The sequence below is a fragment of the Phascolarctos cinereus genome, unplaced genomic scaffold, assembly GCF_003287225.1.
Source record: "Phascolarctos cinereus isolate Bilbo 61053 unplaced genomic scaffold, phaCin_HiC Scaffold_4;HRSCAF=312, whole genome shotgun sequence".
Lineage (NCBI taxonomy): Eukaryota > Metazoa > Chordata > Mammalia > Diprotodontia > Phascolarctidae > Phascolarctos > Phascolarctos cinereus.
The window spans coordinates 587037484-587058043 of NW_027555847.1; the positions used below are offsets into that span (position 1 = coordinate 587037484).

The 20560-nt window shown below is 34.7% G+C and overlaps 1 protein-coding gene across 1 annotated transcript in view; it reads left to right on the forward strand.

The window, feature by feature from the left end:
- Nucleotides 1-15640, forward strand: part of PLEKHF2 (pleckstrin homology and FYVE domain containing 2) — a 30090-nt gene extending 14450 nt beyond the window's left edge. Inside the window, exon 2 of the mRNA XM_020968783.2 lies at nt 12289-15640. Within this exon, the coding sequence (XP_020824442.1) occupies nt 12303-13052 (750 nt within the window). The 5' untranslated portion in view covers nt 12289-12302 and the 3' untranslated portion in view covers nt 13053-15640. The remainder of the gene's footprint in view (nt 1-12288) is intronic.
- The last annotated feature ends 4920 nt before the right edge of the window (nt 15641-20560 follow it).

The following is a 20560-nucleotide window of genomic DNA, read 5'->3' on the forward strand; positions in this document are numbered from 1 at the left end:
TAGATCATATATTTTAAAGGCACTTTTTTTGTATGGCTGGCATTCTCTTTTAGATCAACAAATCTAAACCCTTGTAATTGAAGTTCCTGTTCTGGGACTAACCTTGAGTTAACTTGAATTCCATTCAAATAGCATATTCTCATTAAAGGAACATGTAAAGTCATTAACTGGTCGTCCAGAGCTCACAAGATTTAAAAGCTTTAAAGCAAGTGTTTTTTCAGAGTAGTAAATTATTAAATAAAGGGTATGACTGTCCCAAGAAAAATAGCCTGCTCTTTTGGTTTTATTCATTGTAGCATTGTAAACTAGAACTAAAACCTTCCTTTTATTAGTTATTAGATAAAATAAAATATAATTTGTAAAATGGCTTTTCATCCCTAATTAGTTGATTTGTCAAAAGAGAAGAGGAAGTAGTCTACCCTAAAATAGTTAACTGACCCTAAGGAGTATGTAATCTTCTTCCCCACCCTTCATCTTGTTCCTCTTTCTTTTTAAATGTTTCTTTCAGGTTCCAAGTGTAGTATTGTTAATATAATTACAAATTAGCCTTGGCTCAAAATCTGGAAATAAGTTGATGGGCCATAAGACTTGAAAACTGAAAGAGACCCTAGAGATATTTTAGTGTAATGCTTAATTTACAGAGTATAGGAAAGTAAAGAGACTTGAGGAATGTTATATGATAAGTTAGTGATAGCCCAGTGCCCTTTCCATTTACTCTCTATGCCGCTCAGCAGCTATATTTAAATTAGTAAAATTTACTGATAGGATAGATCTCATAATTCAGTTGGAAAGAACTTTGAAGAGAAAGTCATTTGTTCCATTTATTAAATCCTTCCTTTGTGTTGGGCACTGTACTTTAGTGCTGGGGATACAAAGAAGGGCAAAAAAGTCTCAGCTCTCAAAACGATCCTAGTCTGATTTATATCTTCAACGAATGGCCTTTGAGCCTGAGCTGTAGAGCTTACCTACTCACAAGATTATATTAAGGATCATATTTGCAATAGGAAGAACAAATCTTCAGTTTTTGGAAGCAATTCTTTTCTCAGTGTTACATTTCTTTTAGAAAATCATTTTGCCTCTTTGTATTAGATATTTTAAGAGCACGACAGACATCGTATTAAAATATTTACTAAATAATAAATTAAATGTAAAATGTGCCAAAAAAAAAAGCCAAACCCAAAATCAGTAAGGAGGGGCCTGGAGTTTTAAAATTCTTGTCTGTACTTTTAAAGAGGTATTTTAATATCAGGAATCCTTTAAATTTTTCTAACATGAACTTCACAGTTGATGACATTTTGTTTACACACTTCTGCTTTGGCTTCTGAAGTTGTATTATGCTAGACTGAAGAGTTTGGACTTAATATGATGATGTGTATGTTTTTTCTTCCTAGCTAGATTGTAGTGAGTGCTCAGTAAGTATTGTTAAGTGGTTGAATATAGTCTGTTTGTATCAAGATGCTTTCTTGTACAGAGATTTGCATCTAGGAGTATTGTGTGGTTTTAAAAAAAAATCATATTAAAATATATCCAGTCTCTCCCCTACCTTGTGAGCCCTCTCTCATTTTAAAAAATAATTATTTATTTTTAGTTTTCAACATCCACTTTTATAAGATTTTGAGTTCTAAATCTTCTCCCTTTCCTTCCCCTCCCCAAGATGGCATGCAATCTGATGTATTTTATACATGTACAGTCATGTTAAACATATTTCCACACTAGTCATGTTGTGAAAGTACCATCAGAATAAAGGGGAAAAACCATGAGAAAGAAAAAACAAAAATTTTAAAAAAGAACAAACAGTATGCTGTGATCTGCATTCCAGCTCCACAATTCTTTCTCTGGATGTGGATAGCATTTTCCATCATGAGTCTTTTGGAATTGTCTTAGATCCTTGTATTGCTAGGAAGAACTAAGTCTATCAAACTTGGTCGTCTCACAATGTTGCTGTTACTGTTTATAATGTTCTCCTGGTTCTGCTCACTTCACTCAGCATCAGTTCATGTCTTTCCAGGTTTTTCTGAAGTCAGGTTGCTCATCATTTCTTATGGTACAATAGTATTCCATTATGTTCATAAACCACAACCTGTTCAGCCATTCCCCAGTTGATGGGCATCCGTTGAATTTCAGAATTTCCAATTCTTTGCTGCCACAAAAGAATGGCTATAAGTATTTTTGTTCGTGTGAGTCCTTTTCCCTTTTTTATTGTCTCTTTGGGATACAGCCCTAGTAGTGGTATTGCTGAGTCAAAGGGTATGCACAGTTTTATAGCCCTTTGGGTATAGATCCATATTAATCTACAGAATGGTTGGATCTGTTCACAACTCCACCAACAATGCATTAATGTTCCAATTTTCCCACATCTTCAACATTTATCATTTTTCTTTTCTGTCATATTAGCCAATCTGATAGGTGTGAGGTGGTAGGTACCTCAGAGTTGTTTTAATTTGCATTTCTTTAATCAATAGTAATTTAGAATTTTAGAATAGTAATTTAGAGCATTTTTCATGTGACTATAGATAGCTTTAATTTCCTCATCTGAAAACTTCCTGTTCATATCCTTTGATCATTTATCAATTGGAGAATGACTTGTATTCTTATAAATTTACCTTTGTTCTCTATATATTTTAGAAATGAAACCTTTATTAGAGACACTCGCTATAAAAATTGTTTCCCAGACTTCTGCTTCTCCTCTAATCTTTGTTGCATTGTCTTTGTGCAAAACTTTTTAAATTTAATGTAATCAAAATTATCCATTTTGCATTTCATAATGTTCTCTATCTCTTGTTTGGTCATAAATTCTTTCCTTCTCCATCGATGTGACGGTAAATTATTCCTTTGAGCCTTCTCTTTTAACAAGGATTTAAAAAGGAGGGAAGGGGAGGAATCCAGGGCTAATGTAGAAATTTGTTTTTGTCTACTATGCATATTTGTTTACAAGGGTTTTGTTTCTTGCCCTTTTAAAAAAAATTATGAGGAGGTTGGTTAGGAGGAGTGACTAGTAATTGGGTTGTTCTTTCCCCTAAAAAAAGTTATTACTGAAACATTGAAAAGAATGTATAGAAGAGCACAGAAGGAAGGGTTGAAGGAAAACAGAGAAATAGAATAGCTTTGAAAGTAAATGTTGAATTTATTATGAACTTAAAAGGAAAATCAAGTGTGTGCAGTAAGGATTTGTGGTTTTATTTCCAGTTTCCTTTTTCTGATCTACTTTGTATATGGAAATACTAATTTTATTGTGTATTAAGTTCAGGAGAAAAATTAATTAAAGATTCTTATAGGACATCCATTTCAAAATGTCCACTAGGCAGTTAATGATGTGGGATAATCTCAGGAGAAGAGACTCTATGAGTAGATGCTTGGTTATGTGCTGCTTGGGGAAATAGAAATGGCACTAAAGAAAAGATGGAAAGAATAGTTAGAGTAGACCAAGTGTGTGCAGGGGACATCTGTGCTGGAGGAAACGAACGGTCTTTAGGTATTTAAAGATCAAATCTCAAGATCTAGAAGAGAAGGAGCACACTGAACTCTAAGGAAAAAAAATAGACTCTATTCTCTTAAATTTTTTTGAGAAAATACCAACTTCATGTGAGTAATATGTGTTTATATTGAGGGCATCCTTGATGAAAGTATGAGAAGGAAACTGCCAGGCTTTCACAAATGATATTCTATAGCAGATAACATCTATACAATCCCATAGTTGACTTAAGATGCAGAGAATGCAACATTCTGCTATGTTTGTTTGACTATAAAAAGCATTTGAATCAGTAGAATAAATGAGATATTTAAATAATTATTATGTATGTCAGCTATCTATTGTTCATCTTGTGTTTTGTTTTTTTAATGAAGTTCAGTTAGAAACAGTCCTGGGGAAAGTCTGTCTGGCTAGTATTTTTCCATATTTTAATTTTCTGCTGACTTATTGCACATGTGTATAAAACAACTACTTTTTGTAACTAAATAAAAGTTTTGAGATACAAGCTCATCTTTTGTAAGCTCTCTGAAAGCATCTCCAGTTTGTTGCTTCAGCTCTTCATGAACCATGATACCAGATTATCAAACTTGTTAAAATTATTCTGAATTAACACTGAAAAGCTTCTGGGTGACATCCTAAAGTGTTTTCTTTTTAGCAGTTGACATCTCTTTGGAGAGCTTAGAAATTCATTATTGTTTGCTTCTGGTTTCTTATCTGTTCATAAATAGTTAAGGTAGGTGTTGCTAGTTAAGTCACATTAAGATAAATGAAATATTGCTGTCTGTTAGTTGAAACAGTAATTAAATGAATTTGAGGGTCTGGGAAGGACTTACCTATATGTGGATAATAATAAATTTAGCAGTTAGAGATGATATAGATTTAGAACTAGAATGGACCTGAGAGACTGTCTAGTCCAGTTTCCTTATTTTATAGGAGAGGAGACTGATTCTCAGGAAGATTCAATGTGATTGTGGGATGGTTGTTATAGGAATAATTCTTGTTTGGCATAGATAGCTTCTGAGATTCTGTATGGATGTGTTAAAGAGCATGAGTGCAAGAGCAATGAGTTGAATGCATATGTGCACAATTTAGTGTTAGAAAGTAATAGTTATGAGGAATGGTTAAATTAGTAATTTTACTTAAGTTTGTTAAAGGTGACCTAGCCATGTTTTAGCAAATTTAGGGGTCAACTTTCCATTTGAGAAGCCAGAGATATTTATCATAAACTTTCAAGGACAGAGTAGCAATAGGAAAAAACTCAGCATGCTGCTTTAGGACACAAATTCTTAACTTTAGTTTAGAGCTCAAATTAGTATCACTGAAGGGCTACCAAAATAAAGATATTTTGGTGAAGTTTAATGCGGGAGCTCAGCACACTGGACCAGAGTACTTCCTGAGACGTATTAAGGCAGATGAAAACCATGATTGCTAGTGGCCACCTCTGGCTTGTCCATTTCTGTCTTCCCTCAAATCATAAATTTGGTTTAAGATTAGACGATTATCTAAAACAGGAATGGGGAACACCTTGAGGCCTCAGTTTCCCCACCCCTGAATTCTGAGACATCATTTTAGGATTTGTAATTTCACATCTTATCTCTATAATAACCATAAAAGATGGACTTTCACATGCAGAAAAAACCCAAAAAACAAAACAACCCCCCCCCCCCAGGTATTTTTAAAAGATTATACTTCTAAGACATATATAAGGACTAATTTAAGTTTGGGGCAGGATAGGAATCTAAAGAAACACAGTTGAATTAGTGAGAATCTTGTTATATACTGTAGTAAAGATGTTATTTTGTTACATTTCAAAAGCCTTTTAAACTGGAAAAAATTAATGTCAGGTAGTAAAGACAGCTGTAGAATATTCAAATACCAGCAGTTGGGAAATGCTAAATAAGAAAACATCTCAAAGCTCTGTCTAGATTTGATTTTGGTGATGATCAGCTTACTTTCATTCCTATTATTTTTCTGGATAAACCTAAATTAAATTTAGTACATCCATCTTGTAAAGATTTCATTGTTAATTGTCTAATGTGATAAAAGAGAGTGTCTTTCTGAGATGTATCGTGTCTTAGACTGCCATTATCATTTTTACTAAAGTTTTGGACTTTGCCTTTTTCTAGTCTGTTTTCAATCTAAGTGTGTAATTAGGTTCCTACTCATTCCTTGTAGTACTTAAATAATTTGGTTGGTTTGTAAAAGACATAGATGTATTGTAAAATCCCAGATATTGTGGAAAAAACGCTAATTCTAGAGTCTGAGGACCATGATTCATCTCTGATGCTTACTGCCTGTTTAGCTTTGATCAAATTACTTGCCCTCTTTGGGCCTTAGTTTCCTCATCTATAAATGAATGTATAAAGTGATTGAATGTACTATAAGACCTTTACAGTCAACTTCCAGCTGTAGCTATGAGATCCTATATATGTTATGTTTATTCCACTAAATAGCTGATATCCAGCTTAGGTAAGGAGGTAGTGAGCCCCTGTGAACAGCCAAATTTTGTTGCAGTCTTTGTTATGATGAGTACATTACTGATTTCTGGACCTGAAGGAAAAACAGTTGAATGGGGAAAATGTGTCTGGTAGGCAAAAATAGGGGACATGTCACCTTCCTTGCTTCTTTCCTCCTCTTAAGACCCAGGATCTTTTTATTGTGATAAATCAGTGGAAAACATTTATTAGATGCTTACTATGTGGCGAGAACTGTGCTAAAGGCTGGGGATGCAGATGCAGAAGTGAGACAGTCCCTGACCTCAAGAAGCCTATATCCTAATAGCCTTGAGACAGCACATAGATGGGACTGGTGGCCAGGAAAAAGTGTTTAAATCTGGGAAGTCACAGGGATGATGAGTTGAATCATTGACATGTTCTTTACAGCAGCAATGGTAGTATTATATTTACACCTGTACCTCAGGAAACTGTAACACTATCATCTTTCATGTCAGCATGATTGTTTGGGAGCATGGTCTGATAATCTAGGGACTGCTTTGATATAGTGACCTAACCTAAGTGAATTTGCATTTATTGACTCATCAGTTAGGATATCTTTGGCCTCAGGGCAGGAAGTTCTAAAATGGAGTGGATTAAGTCCCACAGAGCTAGGTCTCTAGAGGTCTAGGGGACATGTTGTAGTAGGTCACATGGTGAAAAGATGGCCAGGAAGGATGGCTGAAAGCTGGGGTGGTATAATTGGCATGTTTTGGTGGTGATTGGGATGTTAGTCTGCAGGGATGAGGACTGGTGACAGGATGTTATTGATTGATGATTAAAACAGATCTTCAGCCCAGCTTCAACTCTATGCAAGTCCATTTTCATTTTGGTAACAATAATATACAGTAAAGTATTTTCATTACAAATATAAAACTTGCAAAAAGTAAACAAGACATACATTGGAATTAGACTTGCTAATAATTAAGGTTTTTTTCCATCATGATTTTGCTGGTTAAAAGCAGGCATATACCACCAGTGGGTGAGTGTGTGTACCAGTGTGCATTAATTCTGTATACACTAACACAGCTATTTCCAAATTACAATAGGCTGTCCACAATCTGTGATCTGTTTGTGACAAATTATCTAAAGTAGCAAATATGCATAGTGAAACACAAAACAAATTCCTTCATTTGGCATGTCCAAAAAGTTTGCATCTGCACCCTTGAGCCCATCATGTGAGGGTGGGTAGCGTGTTTCATCATAAGATTTCTGAAGTTGTGTTTGCTCATTGTGTTGGTCAGAGTTATTAAAATACTTCAAAAAGTTGTCTTCACAGCGCTGTTATCATACAACTTGTTTTCTTCATTATGTTCGCTTCACCCTACATTAGTTTGTACAAGTCTTCCCTGGTTTCTTTGAAAGTGCCCCATCACCATTTTTTATGTGATTTCATTACATTCATATGCTATAATTTGTTTAGCCATTCTCCAATTAATGGGGCACCCTTTTCTTTGCCACCATGAAAAGAGCTACTATAAATATTTGTGCACACATAGATCTTTTTCCTCAACTCTTTAAGAGTATAGGTCTAGTAAGGTATTGCTGGGTCAAAGTAAAGTAATAAAATATTTTTGTAGCAACTGATTTAACCAGATTCCCCAATCAGTGCTTAGGAAAGCTAGGTGGCACACTGGATAGAATGCTGGGCCTGGAGTGAGGAAGACCTGAATTCAAATGTGGCCTCAGACACTAGCTGTATGACCTTGGACAAGTCACTTAACCCTGTTTGCCTCATCTGCAAAATAAGCTGAAGGAAGTGACAAACCACTTTATTTCTTAGGCAGTACCAGATTGTTTTGCCGTATCTTTGCCAAGAAAACCCCAAATGAGATCATGGAGAGTTGGATACGACTGAACAACAGCGATCAGTGGTGAAACTTTTTGTTTCTAGTTCTTTGCCACTACGAAAAGTTTAAGCATTTAATATTACCAACAGTTATGGTTGTCAGTTCTAACCAGTTGGTAAGGGGTAACCATTTTTTCTCTAAAATTTTTTTTGAAGTTTAAAAAACAAATTTGTCTTATTTTAGTGTGTTTAAAAAAAAACACACGAATTCCAAATTCTCCCTCCTGCCCCTTCCCTCCCCATTGAAAAGGCAAGAAATGTGATATCAATTATACCTGTGAAATCATGCAAAATATATTTCTATATTTGTCATAAAACTTGGTGTAAACATTTCCTTCCCAGTTTCCTGCTTTCCTTCTAATCTTGGCTGCACTGGTATTGTTTGTGCAAAACCTTTTTAATTTAATGTAATTCAGTTAACCATTTTGCTTCCCATGACCCTTCCATCTCTTGTTTGATCATAGTCTCCCTCATCTATAGATATTACAGGTAAAATTTTTGATGCACCCCTAATTTGCTCATGATAGTGCCCTTTGTATCTAAACTGTTTACCTGTTTTGAGCATATCTTGGTATATACAGTGTGAGATGTTGGTCTATACCTAGTTTCTTCCAAATTGCTTTCCAGTTTTTCCCAGCAATTTTTGTCAAATAAGAGTTCTTGTCCCAAAAGCTTGGATCTTTGGGTTTATCAAATACAACATGATCATTTACTACTGTCAACACTACATGATCACAATACTACTCTATTGTGAATCTGGTCTCTTCCACTGATCTACTACTTTATTTCTTAGCCAGTACCAGATTGTTTTGCTGTATTACTGCTTTGTAGTGTAGTTTGAAGTCTGGTACTGCTATGCCACCTTCCTTTATATTTTTTCATTGATTTCCATGATATTATTTTTAAAGTATATTTTCATTTGTTTTAAAAAATATTTCTCAATTAAATTTGAATTTTTAACACTCATTTTAAAAATAAGAAAAATTTTAAGCTGTATTTTATTTTTGAAAATTCATTTATTTATATTTGACATTCATTTTTAGAAAAGTTTGAGCTCTAAATTCTCTCTTCTACATATCACCTTCCCCAATCCTTCTTTACCTGTTGTGAAGGCAAGAAATATGTTGATTATATATGTGAAATCATGCAAAACATATTTCCATGTTAGCCATGTTGCCCCAAAAAAAAAGACAAAAATAAAATGAAAAATTATTCTTCAATCTACATTCAGACTCCATTAGTTCTTTCTTTGGAGGTGAATAACATTGTCATGAGCCCTTTGGAATTTCCTTCAGAATTGCCTGGGATCATTGTTACTGAGAACTAAGCCATTCACAGTTGATCATTGTACAGTATTGCTGTTAGTGTGTACAATGATCTATTTCTGTTTACTTTGCGTGAGTTCATGTAAGTCTTCCCAGTCTTCTGAAACCATCCCCTTTGCCATTTCATATAAGCACAATAATATTCCATCATGATAACATACCACAGCTAGTTCAACCATTCCCCAGTTGATGGGCATCCTCTTGATTTCCAGTTCTTTTGTCACCATAAAAAAAGTTGCTATAACTATGGGTCCTTTTCCCTTTTTTTTTTTGGTCTCTTTAGTATTCAGACCTTCTAGTGGTATTGCTGGGTCAAGGGGTATGCAGTTTTATAGCTCTATGGCCATAGTTCCAAATTGTTTTCTAGAATAATTAGACCAGTTCACAACTCCACCAACAGTCATTAGTGTCCCAGTTTTTCCATATCTCTCCAGCGTTAGTCATTTTCCTTTTCTGTCAATCTGATAGGTGTTATCTAAAAGGTTTTTTTAGCTTGAATTTCTCCAATAACTAGTGATTTTGAACATTTTTTACGTGACTATTGATAGCTTTGATTTCTTCTGAAAACTGCCTGTTCATATCCTTTGACTATTTGTCAACTAGATAATAGCTCTTATTTTTATGAATTTGGCTTAAGTTCCCTGTATGAGAAATGAAGCCTTTATCAGAGAAACTTGCTATAAAATTTTTTCTCTAGTTTTCTGTTTTCCTTCTGATTTTGGCTACATTGTTTTGTTTGTGCAAAATGACTTTTAATTTCATGTAATCAATTATATTTTGCTTCCTGTAATCCTATCCATCTCTTGTTTGGATTGCTCCCTTGATTTCCTAATGATATCACTCTTCATGGCTACATCATTTATCCGTTTTGACCTTCTCTTGGTATACAGTGTGAGATGCTGTTCCATACCTAGTTTCTTCCACACTGCTTTCCAGTTTTCCAAGCAATTTTTTTTGTCAGATGGTGAATTCTTACCTCCAAGCTTGGATCTTTGGGTTTATCAAACACTAGATTACTATGGCCATTTACTGCTGTGTATTGTTTACAGTGTTCCACTGATTGACCACTTTACCAGTACCAGATTTTGATGACTGCTGTTTTACAATATAGTTTGAACTCTGTTACTGCTAGGATGCCCTCCTTTGCATTTTTTTTTCATTGAACCTTGATATTCTTGACATTTTGTTCTTCCAAATGATTTTATTATACTTTTTTTTTTGGTAGTTAGGCTGGTATGACACTGAATAAGTAATTTAAGTAGAATTGCCATTTTTATTATATTGGCTTGGCCAGTCATGAATAATTAATATTTCTCCAGGTGTTTATATCTGTTTTTATTTGTGTTAAGTGTTTTGTAATCGCATTCATGTAGTTCCTGGATTTGTCTTGGCAAGTAGACTTGCAAGCATTTCCTATTGTCTGCAACAGTAACCATTTTTCAAAGGTTAACAAAATTCTTAAAGAATTAGAACTCACACTATAATGGACATAATGTGCTGGATTGCTTGCTGTAAATCCTAAATTCTGATGTAAATTTCCTCATGGGTTCATTAAATATTCAGTCAGTGGAATTAGAAAGTACCCCTCAATCATGGTTGAGGCACAGTCATTCAAAACTCAATAGTTATATTTTGAGGTTAGCTTATTCTTTAAACTTATTATTGAGGAAAATCCACACCTCTAGATCTCATTAATTTTCTTTTAAGAATAGTGTTGACCCAATGGACTTGAAGAAAGACCAGGCTGAGATAGCTAACACTACAGTCTTTACTATCTCTTGACTAATTTCCCATATATACTCCAGGTTGGATAATTTAAATTGCAACCGAAATATATTTGTTACATTTTGATGAATAGTGGATCCTTTTCAGTTCTCTCTGTTCTGCTTCTAACCTATAGATGCAGAGCTTGCCCAGCAGGGTGACTTGAGAGACCCTATAGAGAATCTTGGGTCTGATTTATGGGATGTCAAGAACCTATAATGGCAAAGTAGATAGTTCGCAATTTAGTAATTTGCACTCAGTATTGCTTGCTTTATCAAATTCCAGGACATTTAAATTCTATAATTGTGCAACACCATCAGAAATTATCTGAGTTTTATTTCTTTCAGTTTTAATGGATCTCATTATAGCTCTTTCTTCTGCTTATCACGTCTTGTGACGTAGTTGATGGTCTACAAAAATTGCTCTAGTTGAAAGATCCATTACATTCTGGTCAGCTTGATCATGAATCTCTCTAAATTTAGCTAAATAATGGACATATTTGTTTAGGCTTGTACCTTCCAGAAGATATAACTTGCTAGCAAATTCATCTCTATAGCATGGTGAAGCCATAGAGTAAAATTTTAGTGGAGATCTATTATTTTAAATAAATTTTCATTTTTGTCAGATCTTTGAATTCTTTGAGAGTTTGCGTGTGTCTAAAGTAGTTTAGATACAGAGACTACTGTGGTATTGGTAAAAATACCAATCTATGAATAGTTGTGTATACTCTACTGTTACACAGGGCTGTAATGACTGATATATGTCACTTTTTGGTTTACACAACAACCTCATCAGGTCAGTGGTATAAATAGCATGTCCTTATCTTAGAGATGAGGAAATGATCTCTTCTGTAAATCTTTAATCTCATTAGTAATGATATTAAACTTGATAATTAATGTCTTCAAATAGCTTCTCAAATCCCTTTTCCTCTCTGCTTCCATGATAAATTAGAAGAAAAAGAGTTAACTTTCTTCAGGCTCTAACCAAATAGGCAACTCTTTGTTGCTTAGCACTCCAGAAAATAAAGTTCTTTGATTTTATAAGAGTATGTGTGGTTTTGAAGTTATGAAACTTTTTGTTCCTGGTTTGTTAAGCCAACCTCATTACTTAATATCACATGTTGTACTATTTGGGTATAAGTTCTTATCAGTAGAGAAAATGCTGTGTGCTGGAATCTATAGATGCTTTGATGATAAACAGCTTGGGGGGGCATTTAAGGGTTGTCTTTGTGATCTTATTTATTACTTTTCTACTAGGAATATTGGAGCACTTGACCTTTTTATAAAAATCTCATTCAACATAATAAATTTAGGTCAAGTAATTTGTCCTAGCATCTGTGAACTTTTCTCTTCCTGTGTGCCAACAATTTTTTTCCTTTTTTTTTTTTAGGCTACTAGCAGAAGATGGTGGATCGATTGGCAAACAGTGAAGCAAATACCAGACGTATAAGTATAGTGGAAAACTGTTTTGGAGCAGCCGGACAACCCTTGACAATTCCTGGACGAGTTCTTATTGGAGAAGGCGTATTGACTAAATTGTGTAGAAAGAAGCCAAAAGCAAGGCAGTTTTTCCTATTTAATGATATTCTTGTCTATGGCAATATTGTCATTCAGAAGAAGAAATATAACAAGCAACATATAATCCCCCTGGAGAATGTCACTATTGATTCCATCAAGGATGAGGGAGACCTACGGAATGGATGGCTAATCAAGACACCAACTAAATCATTTGCTGTTTATGCTGCCACAGCTACTGAAAAATCAGAATGGATGAATCACATAAATAAGTGTGTTACTGATTTACTCTCCAAAAGTGGGAAGACTCCCAGTAATGAACACGCTGCTGTCTGGGTACCTGACTCTGAGGCAACTGTGTGTATGCGTTGTCAGAAAGCAAAATTTACTCCTGTAAATCGTCGTCACCACTGCCGCAAATGTGGCTTTGTTGTGTGTGGGCCCTGCTCTGAAAAGCGATTTCTTCTACCTAGCCAGTCTTCTAAGCCTGTGCGGATTTGTGATTTCTGCTTTGATTTGCTTTCTTCTGGGGACTTGGCTACATGTCAGCCTACTAGATCAGACTCTTATAGCCAGTCACCTAAGTCCCCTTTGAATAATGTGTCTGATGATGAAGATGATGAAGATAGTAGTGACTAAAGATATAAAAGTATTCTCAGAAACAGAATTGAGTGTGATCAGAGATATCTGCTTTGGAGGAGATTTATTATTTCATTCTAGCCATAAATTTACCTGAGAAACTTCCAACCTATGTGCCTCAGTATATTTTATAGAGAATGATTTCACTCTTCTGCAGGGATAGACTATATTGCAAATGTATCACGTAATTTTCCACCTTCTTATACTTGAGTTTTTGTAGACTATCCTTTTCATGTAAGGTTGGAAAAATTCAGTTAGAGCTTTTAAAAAAATTAATAGATCATATGCTACATTGATATTTTCATCATTTCTGTATTTTGGTATAAAAGAAAATTAAAGCATCATAAAATTATGGAAAACTGAATGTACTTTTGGATTAATAAGTTATTTACATGAGTAGTTTTTCTAACCATAAGTGATTAAGACCCCTAACAAACATAGGTGTCATTTATTTGGCATGACTTTTGTTTTGCTTTTGATTCTGTATGCCATGTAGTGCCTTAAATTGATAGCACAGTTACAGAAAATAAGCCCCTATGTTCTCACTTTGTCAATTGTTATAAACAAGAGAAAAACCCATTGGTGCTATTTGAAATAAATATGATAAAATTAGTGCTTAAGAAAGGAAGTCCTAACTATGACTACCAATTTGGAGGTAGTCATTTCCACGTGGGCATTTTCCTACAAAATATTTGAGTGATTGATTTTATTCTTACATTTTTATAGGTACCAAATTGTATTTAACAAGCCAGAATTTTACATTAATAAGGCTGTCATGTTTAAGAATTTACTTTCCAATTTATCATTTACTTTGAGCCTTTTCAATAGTAGTCTCTAATTTTAGTAAGAATTATTTTAAAATATAAATTGAATGGTTCTAAAAGTTGAAGCTGAAGTGAAAAATTTCCATCTAATGCCCTCAAAAAGAAGCAGTCTCTTCTAACATTTGGTGATAAATGAATGAAAAGTACCATGTTAAAAATGGAAAAGAAACTTGGGCCTGAAAAATTGGAATTAAATAATTTTCATAAATGATCAGTGCAGAAAATATCTTTATATACTTAAATTTGAACAGATTTCTATCTTTAGAGGTTTTTTAAGCCCAGTATAAAATAAACCTTGAACTTAAAATTAATAGTATACTAGGTTTGGTAAAGTTTTGTAAAATCCAAAACTATATTTCTATTTTTGTAAAATTGATAGTATGTTTAATTTGTTTCTGATGTCTTTTTTGAAATCCATGAAAATAGAGTAGTAGATGATCTTTCAAAATTGTGAGCTTTGCTCAATGTAGGTTATTTTTGAGAAGTGACCATTTCTGCACTGTTTGCAAACTTTGAGGTAACCATTAGGTCAGAAATATATTTATTGAATAAACCTGTTTGTGTATTGCACTAGTTTTCCTGTTTGTATGCTTGAGGTAACTATAGTGGTTTTTTTGTGTATAAAAATAATCAGTTTTAAAGTGTATTAACTATAATTCTGGACTCTTCTGTTTTATCTTAAAATTTGAATATCGTGCAGATAATCATGAGAGACTTGATTCATTAATTTATGAGAATTATTACAATGTCTTAAAATTAGATTGAAGCACTATTTTGGTTGATTTTATTTTAACTTTTTTAAAGGTCCTGCGGTCACATAGACCTATCTGACCTGTTTATATTATGAAGCAAAAGCATAGCAAGGTTGGTTTTCATTAAAAATAAATGTATTTTTTTCCTGAGCGATAACATTCACATACATACAGATACATTCAGGTATATACATAACTGATGTGCTGTGCTTGTGTGTATACACACACACCCTTGTTGCTTCATACTTATATTGATATAGTTGCCTGAGAAATATGAAAACCTGAGAACTGAGAAAGTTATTTTGTTTGTATCCTGGTACATGGGAAACTAACCTATTTTAGAAGTCAGGTGGAACTGTTCTGAGAAGGCGTTTGCATTTTTAACCTATCGACTGTATATTTTTATAATTAAAAATCCTCAGTTACTATTTTTCTTATAGAATGTGATGTGATATTTTTCTTGTAGTACAAATAGATAATTGAGTACATTTTGCTTTCTTGTTTTGTTCCTTTTTCTTTTAAAGCAATCTCTTCTGAGATGCTACGCTTTCCCCCTAAATGCCTTTTTCTGCACTTTTAAAAAATTAAGTGAAAAAGCAAATCAAAACTATCTCATTTTTTACGAACTTTGCTCATAAATGAAATTTATACCGTGCTGCACTGATCCTTGAAGCTGTAACCAAATTGCTGGCAATTGTAGTTGGAGGAAGAAAACGAACAGGTTTCTATAGGAGGGGAAAAACATGGTTTTAAGTGGAAAGTACCTTATTATAGAAATTCAAAGCCATTGGGGCCTGATATAAAAATTGTAATAAATGTTATAGGTTAATATTACAATTTCTTGTTGATGTATACATTGAATAAGTATACTTATTCCCATTTTGAATTTTTCATAAAATGGGTGTGAACTGTGTTTGTGTAACTTAAATTTTTTGAAAGGGCTCAATACTTGTAATCTGTTTTCTGTCAGATTTACTAGTTTTTGTGCTCAAATATATGATGTAGCTTTTAATCAGTGTTTTATTATTTCTTTATCCTACTTTCTTAGTATTATAGAATCACAGACTTAGAACTAGAAGATACAGTAGAGGTTATCTAATCCAACCATCAGAAGTACTAGAATTGAGTATTTCTCCAATAGGCCAGGTGTGGAAATTCACATCAAGAGGCTGAAATTTATGGCCCCTACCACAAGTTATCTTCTCATGACAACAAACAATTTTATAATAACAAAGCCCTTGAATTATATGTGGGATATTTTTTAAAAAGTATATCAAACAGTTAAAATTTCAGTGGAAACCTTATTGATGAATAGACATGAGTATATCCCAGAGGAGAATCAAGGTTATAGTAAATAACCATATTATCTTTCAGTCTTACAAATGAACTTTAAAAATGGCTTCATGACTGCATACTTAAATCATGTTGGTAATGAGTCCAGCCAGGGTCATAGATTTAATCCCTGAATGGGCCAGTTAGCTTTCATCTACTCCATTGTTGAAGATTGTATCTTACATCTCACAAATATATGCCATTGATCACAAAGGAAGACTATCTGGACAAGTGGACTCATACAGACTAATCTTCACTACTAGAAACAGATTAAAAGTTCATATCTTAACTGTTGCTGTTCATTCCCCAAAGTACCACATACAATATGTGATATATATCCTTTCAGAGTAGTCGATCACCAAGAATTTATTAAGTGCTTACTATGTGCCAGGTGCAGTGCTAAGGATGCAAAGCAAGGCACAAATTCCCTGCCCTCAAGGAACTCACATACTAATAGGACCGACAACATGAAAACTATTAGGGATATAGAAAGTTTTTACAGAGGAAGTGGAAGGGAATCTCAGAAGAAAAGGCACTAGAAACTGGGGGAAACTGAAAAGGCCATCTGTAGAAGATAGAATTCAAGATGAGTCCTGAAATAAGCCAGAGAAAGTAGGAGGTGGAAAAAAAAAAGAAATTAGGAAGTGGAAGTACAGAGGAGCAAGACTGTTCAGGCACAAGGTGGGACAAGAGGTTAGCCAGTGCAAAAGCTAGGGACAGACATGTGGTGTGTTGTGCAAAGAATAACAAGTATAGACGATGTGGATGGATGTGTGGAATTAGTGGAGAAAAAAAGAATGGAAAAGGTAGGAAGGAATCCAGTTATGAAGAGCCTAAATGCCAAATAGGCTTTGTATTTTGTCTTGGTAGTCACTTTTTCAGTTAACTTTTGTTGGAGGTAATTGGGGTTAAGTGAGTCACATTGCTACTAAGTGATTTGAACTTGGGTCCTCCTGACTCCAGGGCTAGTGCTCTAGCCACTGTGCTGTCTAGCTGCCCCTTTGGGTTAAATTTTAAGTTTAATAAGAATATTTCAAATTTGTTGCATTTTAAGGTTGTCAAATTCTGTTTCTGTGAAACTTTTTCTTTACCCATCTTTTCTCTAACACAATAACATCCTAGTACAGATTATTTTTTACCTCACACTTGGAGTATTTCAGTAGTCTGCTGATTGGTCTCCCTGCTTCAGGTAGAGCTCTATATCAAATTGATCTTCCTAAATGCAAGTCTGACCATATCACTCCCCTATTCAATAAACTTCAGGAACTCTGTTGCTTCCAGGATAAAATATAAAATCCTGTTTGGTTTTTAAAGTCCTTCACAAATTGGCCTCTTCCTGCCTTTCTAGTCTTATGTACTACTCCCTGATGACACTGGTCTCCTTGTGGTTGCTCGAAGAGGACACTCCCAACTCCAGGTGTATTCAACCGGACACTCAGCATTTTCACTGGCTGTCCCACATGCCTAGAACTGTCTCCCTCATTTCGTCATAACTTCCCAGCTCAGCTAAAGTCCCACCTTTTGCAAGAGGCCTTTCCTAGTCTTCCTCCATCTTAGTGCCTTCCCTCTAAGAATACCCCAATTTATCTTGTGTTTTTTTTTGTGCATAGTTGTTTGCACATCATGTCTTCCACTGGACTGTGAACTCCTTGGGAGCAGGACTTGTTCTGGGTGTTTTTATCCCTAGCATTTGACATAGTACCTGGCATATAAACACTTAAAAATGTAGTTGATCGTTCAAGAAACATTAAGTGCCTATTCCGTACCAGCTAGGTGACACTGGATAGAGTGCCAGAAGATATATTCCTGAGTTCAAATCAGGTTTCAGACACTAGCTGTGTGACCCTGGGCAAGTCACTTAACCCCCTTTTGCCTCAAGTTTCCTCATTTGTAAATGAGCTGGAGAAGGAAATGGCACCACTCCAGTATCTGCTAAGAAAACCCAAATGGGGTCATGAAGAGTCAGACGCAACTGAAGTGACTGAACAAGTCAAAGTAACTGATTAGGAAAACAGTTTTTTCAGAAATGATTTGAAGATATTTCTGTGGTGTGGAGAGTGAGGAGATAAGGTCATTGTTATGTTGGTACCAAATCAACAAGTTACAGCTTTAGAATGAATGTCAGAAAAGGAAATACTGTGAATGGGACTGAATGTACGGGATATGAAATATGTCTGGAAAATTAAGAGCTAGTCTAGAGCAAAGAAAATGAATTTAATAATAAGGATAAATTACATAATGGAGTATCAGTGAAGAAGGTTTTTTGGTCATTTTTGAAATCTGATGAAGGCTCTTTCGAAGATGAGAAGACTAAGTCATAAGGAAAGGACTTCTAAGAAAAACTGTTCCATAGCTTTATGCTGATAACTACAACCTGTTACAATATAGGTAGAAGCAACGTAACAGCTTTGGTAGGGGCAAGGGAACAACAATTTTGTTACCTTAAATCAGTTTGGGAAATGATTTCTGTAATTATTTCTAGTTACATATTTGTGAAACCTCTATAAGGGTACTGCATTGATTTTATAAAATTATATTGCATTATGAAATGTTTTATCTTTGAAGGCCTTGCCCATTGCAGACTGGTCTGTTTTAGTTTTTTAAAAAGCTTTATTGCTGACTTTTGTTTTCATATCATAGCCATTTCCTGATATTTTATTGTACTCCTATCCCTGATTCCACAACCAGCCCATCTTTTTCTTTTTATTTATTTATTTATTTATTCTTAGGTTTCAGTATTTACTTCCACAATATTTTGAGTTCCAAATTGTCTCCCTATTCCTCCTCTCCCCTCACCCTATGATAGCATGTGTTCTGATTATCCCTTCCCCCAATCTACCCTCTCTTCTATTACCGCCCTCTCCATCGCCTTCCCCTTCTATTTTCCTTTAGGGTAAGATAGATTTCTATACTCCATTGCCTGTGTAGATAGATTTCTATACCCCCAGTTGCGTGTAGAAAAAATTTTTAACATTAGTTTTTAAAACTTTGAGTTCCAAATTCTCTTCCCTCCTTCCTACCCACCCTCATTGAGAAGGCACACAATTTGATATAGGTTATACATGTATAGTCAATGCAGAACACTTCCATGATAGTCATGTTGTGAAAGACTATATTTCCCTCTACCCTATCCCGGCCCCCATTTATTCTGTTCTCTCCTTTGTCCCTGTCCCTCCTCAAAAGTGTTTGCTTCTGATTACCCCCTTCCCCAATCTGCCTTCCCTTCTATCACCCCTCTCTCTCTCTTATCTCCTTCCCCCTTACTTTCCTGTAAGTTAAGATAGATTTCCATACCCTATTGAGTGTCTGTTATTCCCTCCTGAAGCCAAATCCGATGAGAGTAAAGTTCATTCCCTCTTACATCCCCCCTTTTCCCCTCCGCTGTAAAAGCTTTTTCTTGCCTCTTTTATGTGAGATAATTTCCCCCGTTCTTCCTCTCCCTTTCTCCTCCTAGTACATTCCTCTATCGCCTTATTTTTCTTCTTTAGATATCATCCCTTCATATTCAACTCACTCTGTGCCCTCTGTCTATATATATTCCCTCCAATTACCCTAATAATGAGAAAGGTCTCATGAGTTACAAATATCTTTCCGTGTAGGAATGTAAACAGTTCAACTCTAATAAGTCCTTTATGATTTCTCTTTTCTGTTTACCTTTTCATGCTTCTCTTGAGTCTTGTATTTGAAAGTCAAATTTTCTGTTAAGCTCTGGCTTCTCACAAATACATTAAATTCCTCTACGTCATTGAATATCAATTTTTCCCCCTCATTGATTACACTCAGTTTTGCTGGGTAGGTGATTCTTGGTTTTAATCCTAGCTCCTTTGACCTCCTATCATATTCCAAGCCCTTTGGTCCCTTAATGTAGAAGCTGCTACATCTTGTGTTATCCTGATTGTGTTTCCACAATACTTGAATTGTTTCTTTCTTTCTGGCTGCTTGCAGTATTTTCCCCTTGACCTGAGAAATCTGGAATTTGGCTATAATATTCCTGATAGTTTTCCTTTTGGGATCTCTTTCAGGAGGTGATTGGTGGATTCTTTCAATTTCTATTTTACCCTCTGGTTCTAGAATATCAAAGCAATTTTCCTTGATAACATCTTGAAAGATGATGTCTAGGCTCTTTTTTTTTGATCATGGCTTTCAGATGGTCCAATAATTTTAAAATTATCTCTCCTAGATCTGTTTTTCCAGGTCAGTTGTTTTTCCAATGAGATATTTCATATTGTCTTCTATTTTTTTTCATTCTTTTGGTTTTGTTTTATAATTTCTTGATTTCTCAGAGTCATTAGCTTCCATTTGCACCATTCTAATTTTTAAGGAATAATTTTCCTTAGTGAGCTTTTAGATTTCCATTTGGCTAATTCTGCTTTTTAAAACATTCTTCTCCTCGTTGGCTTTTTGGACCTCTTTTGCTATTTTGTCTAGTCTATTTTTTAAGGTGTTATTTGCTTCGGTATTTTGGAGGGTTTCTTTTAGCAAGCTGTTGACTCATTTTTCATGATTTTCTTGCATCACTCTCATTTCTCTTCCCAATTTTTCCTCTACTTCTTACTTGCTTTTCAAAATCGTTTTTGAGCTCTTCCATGACCTGGGACCA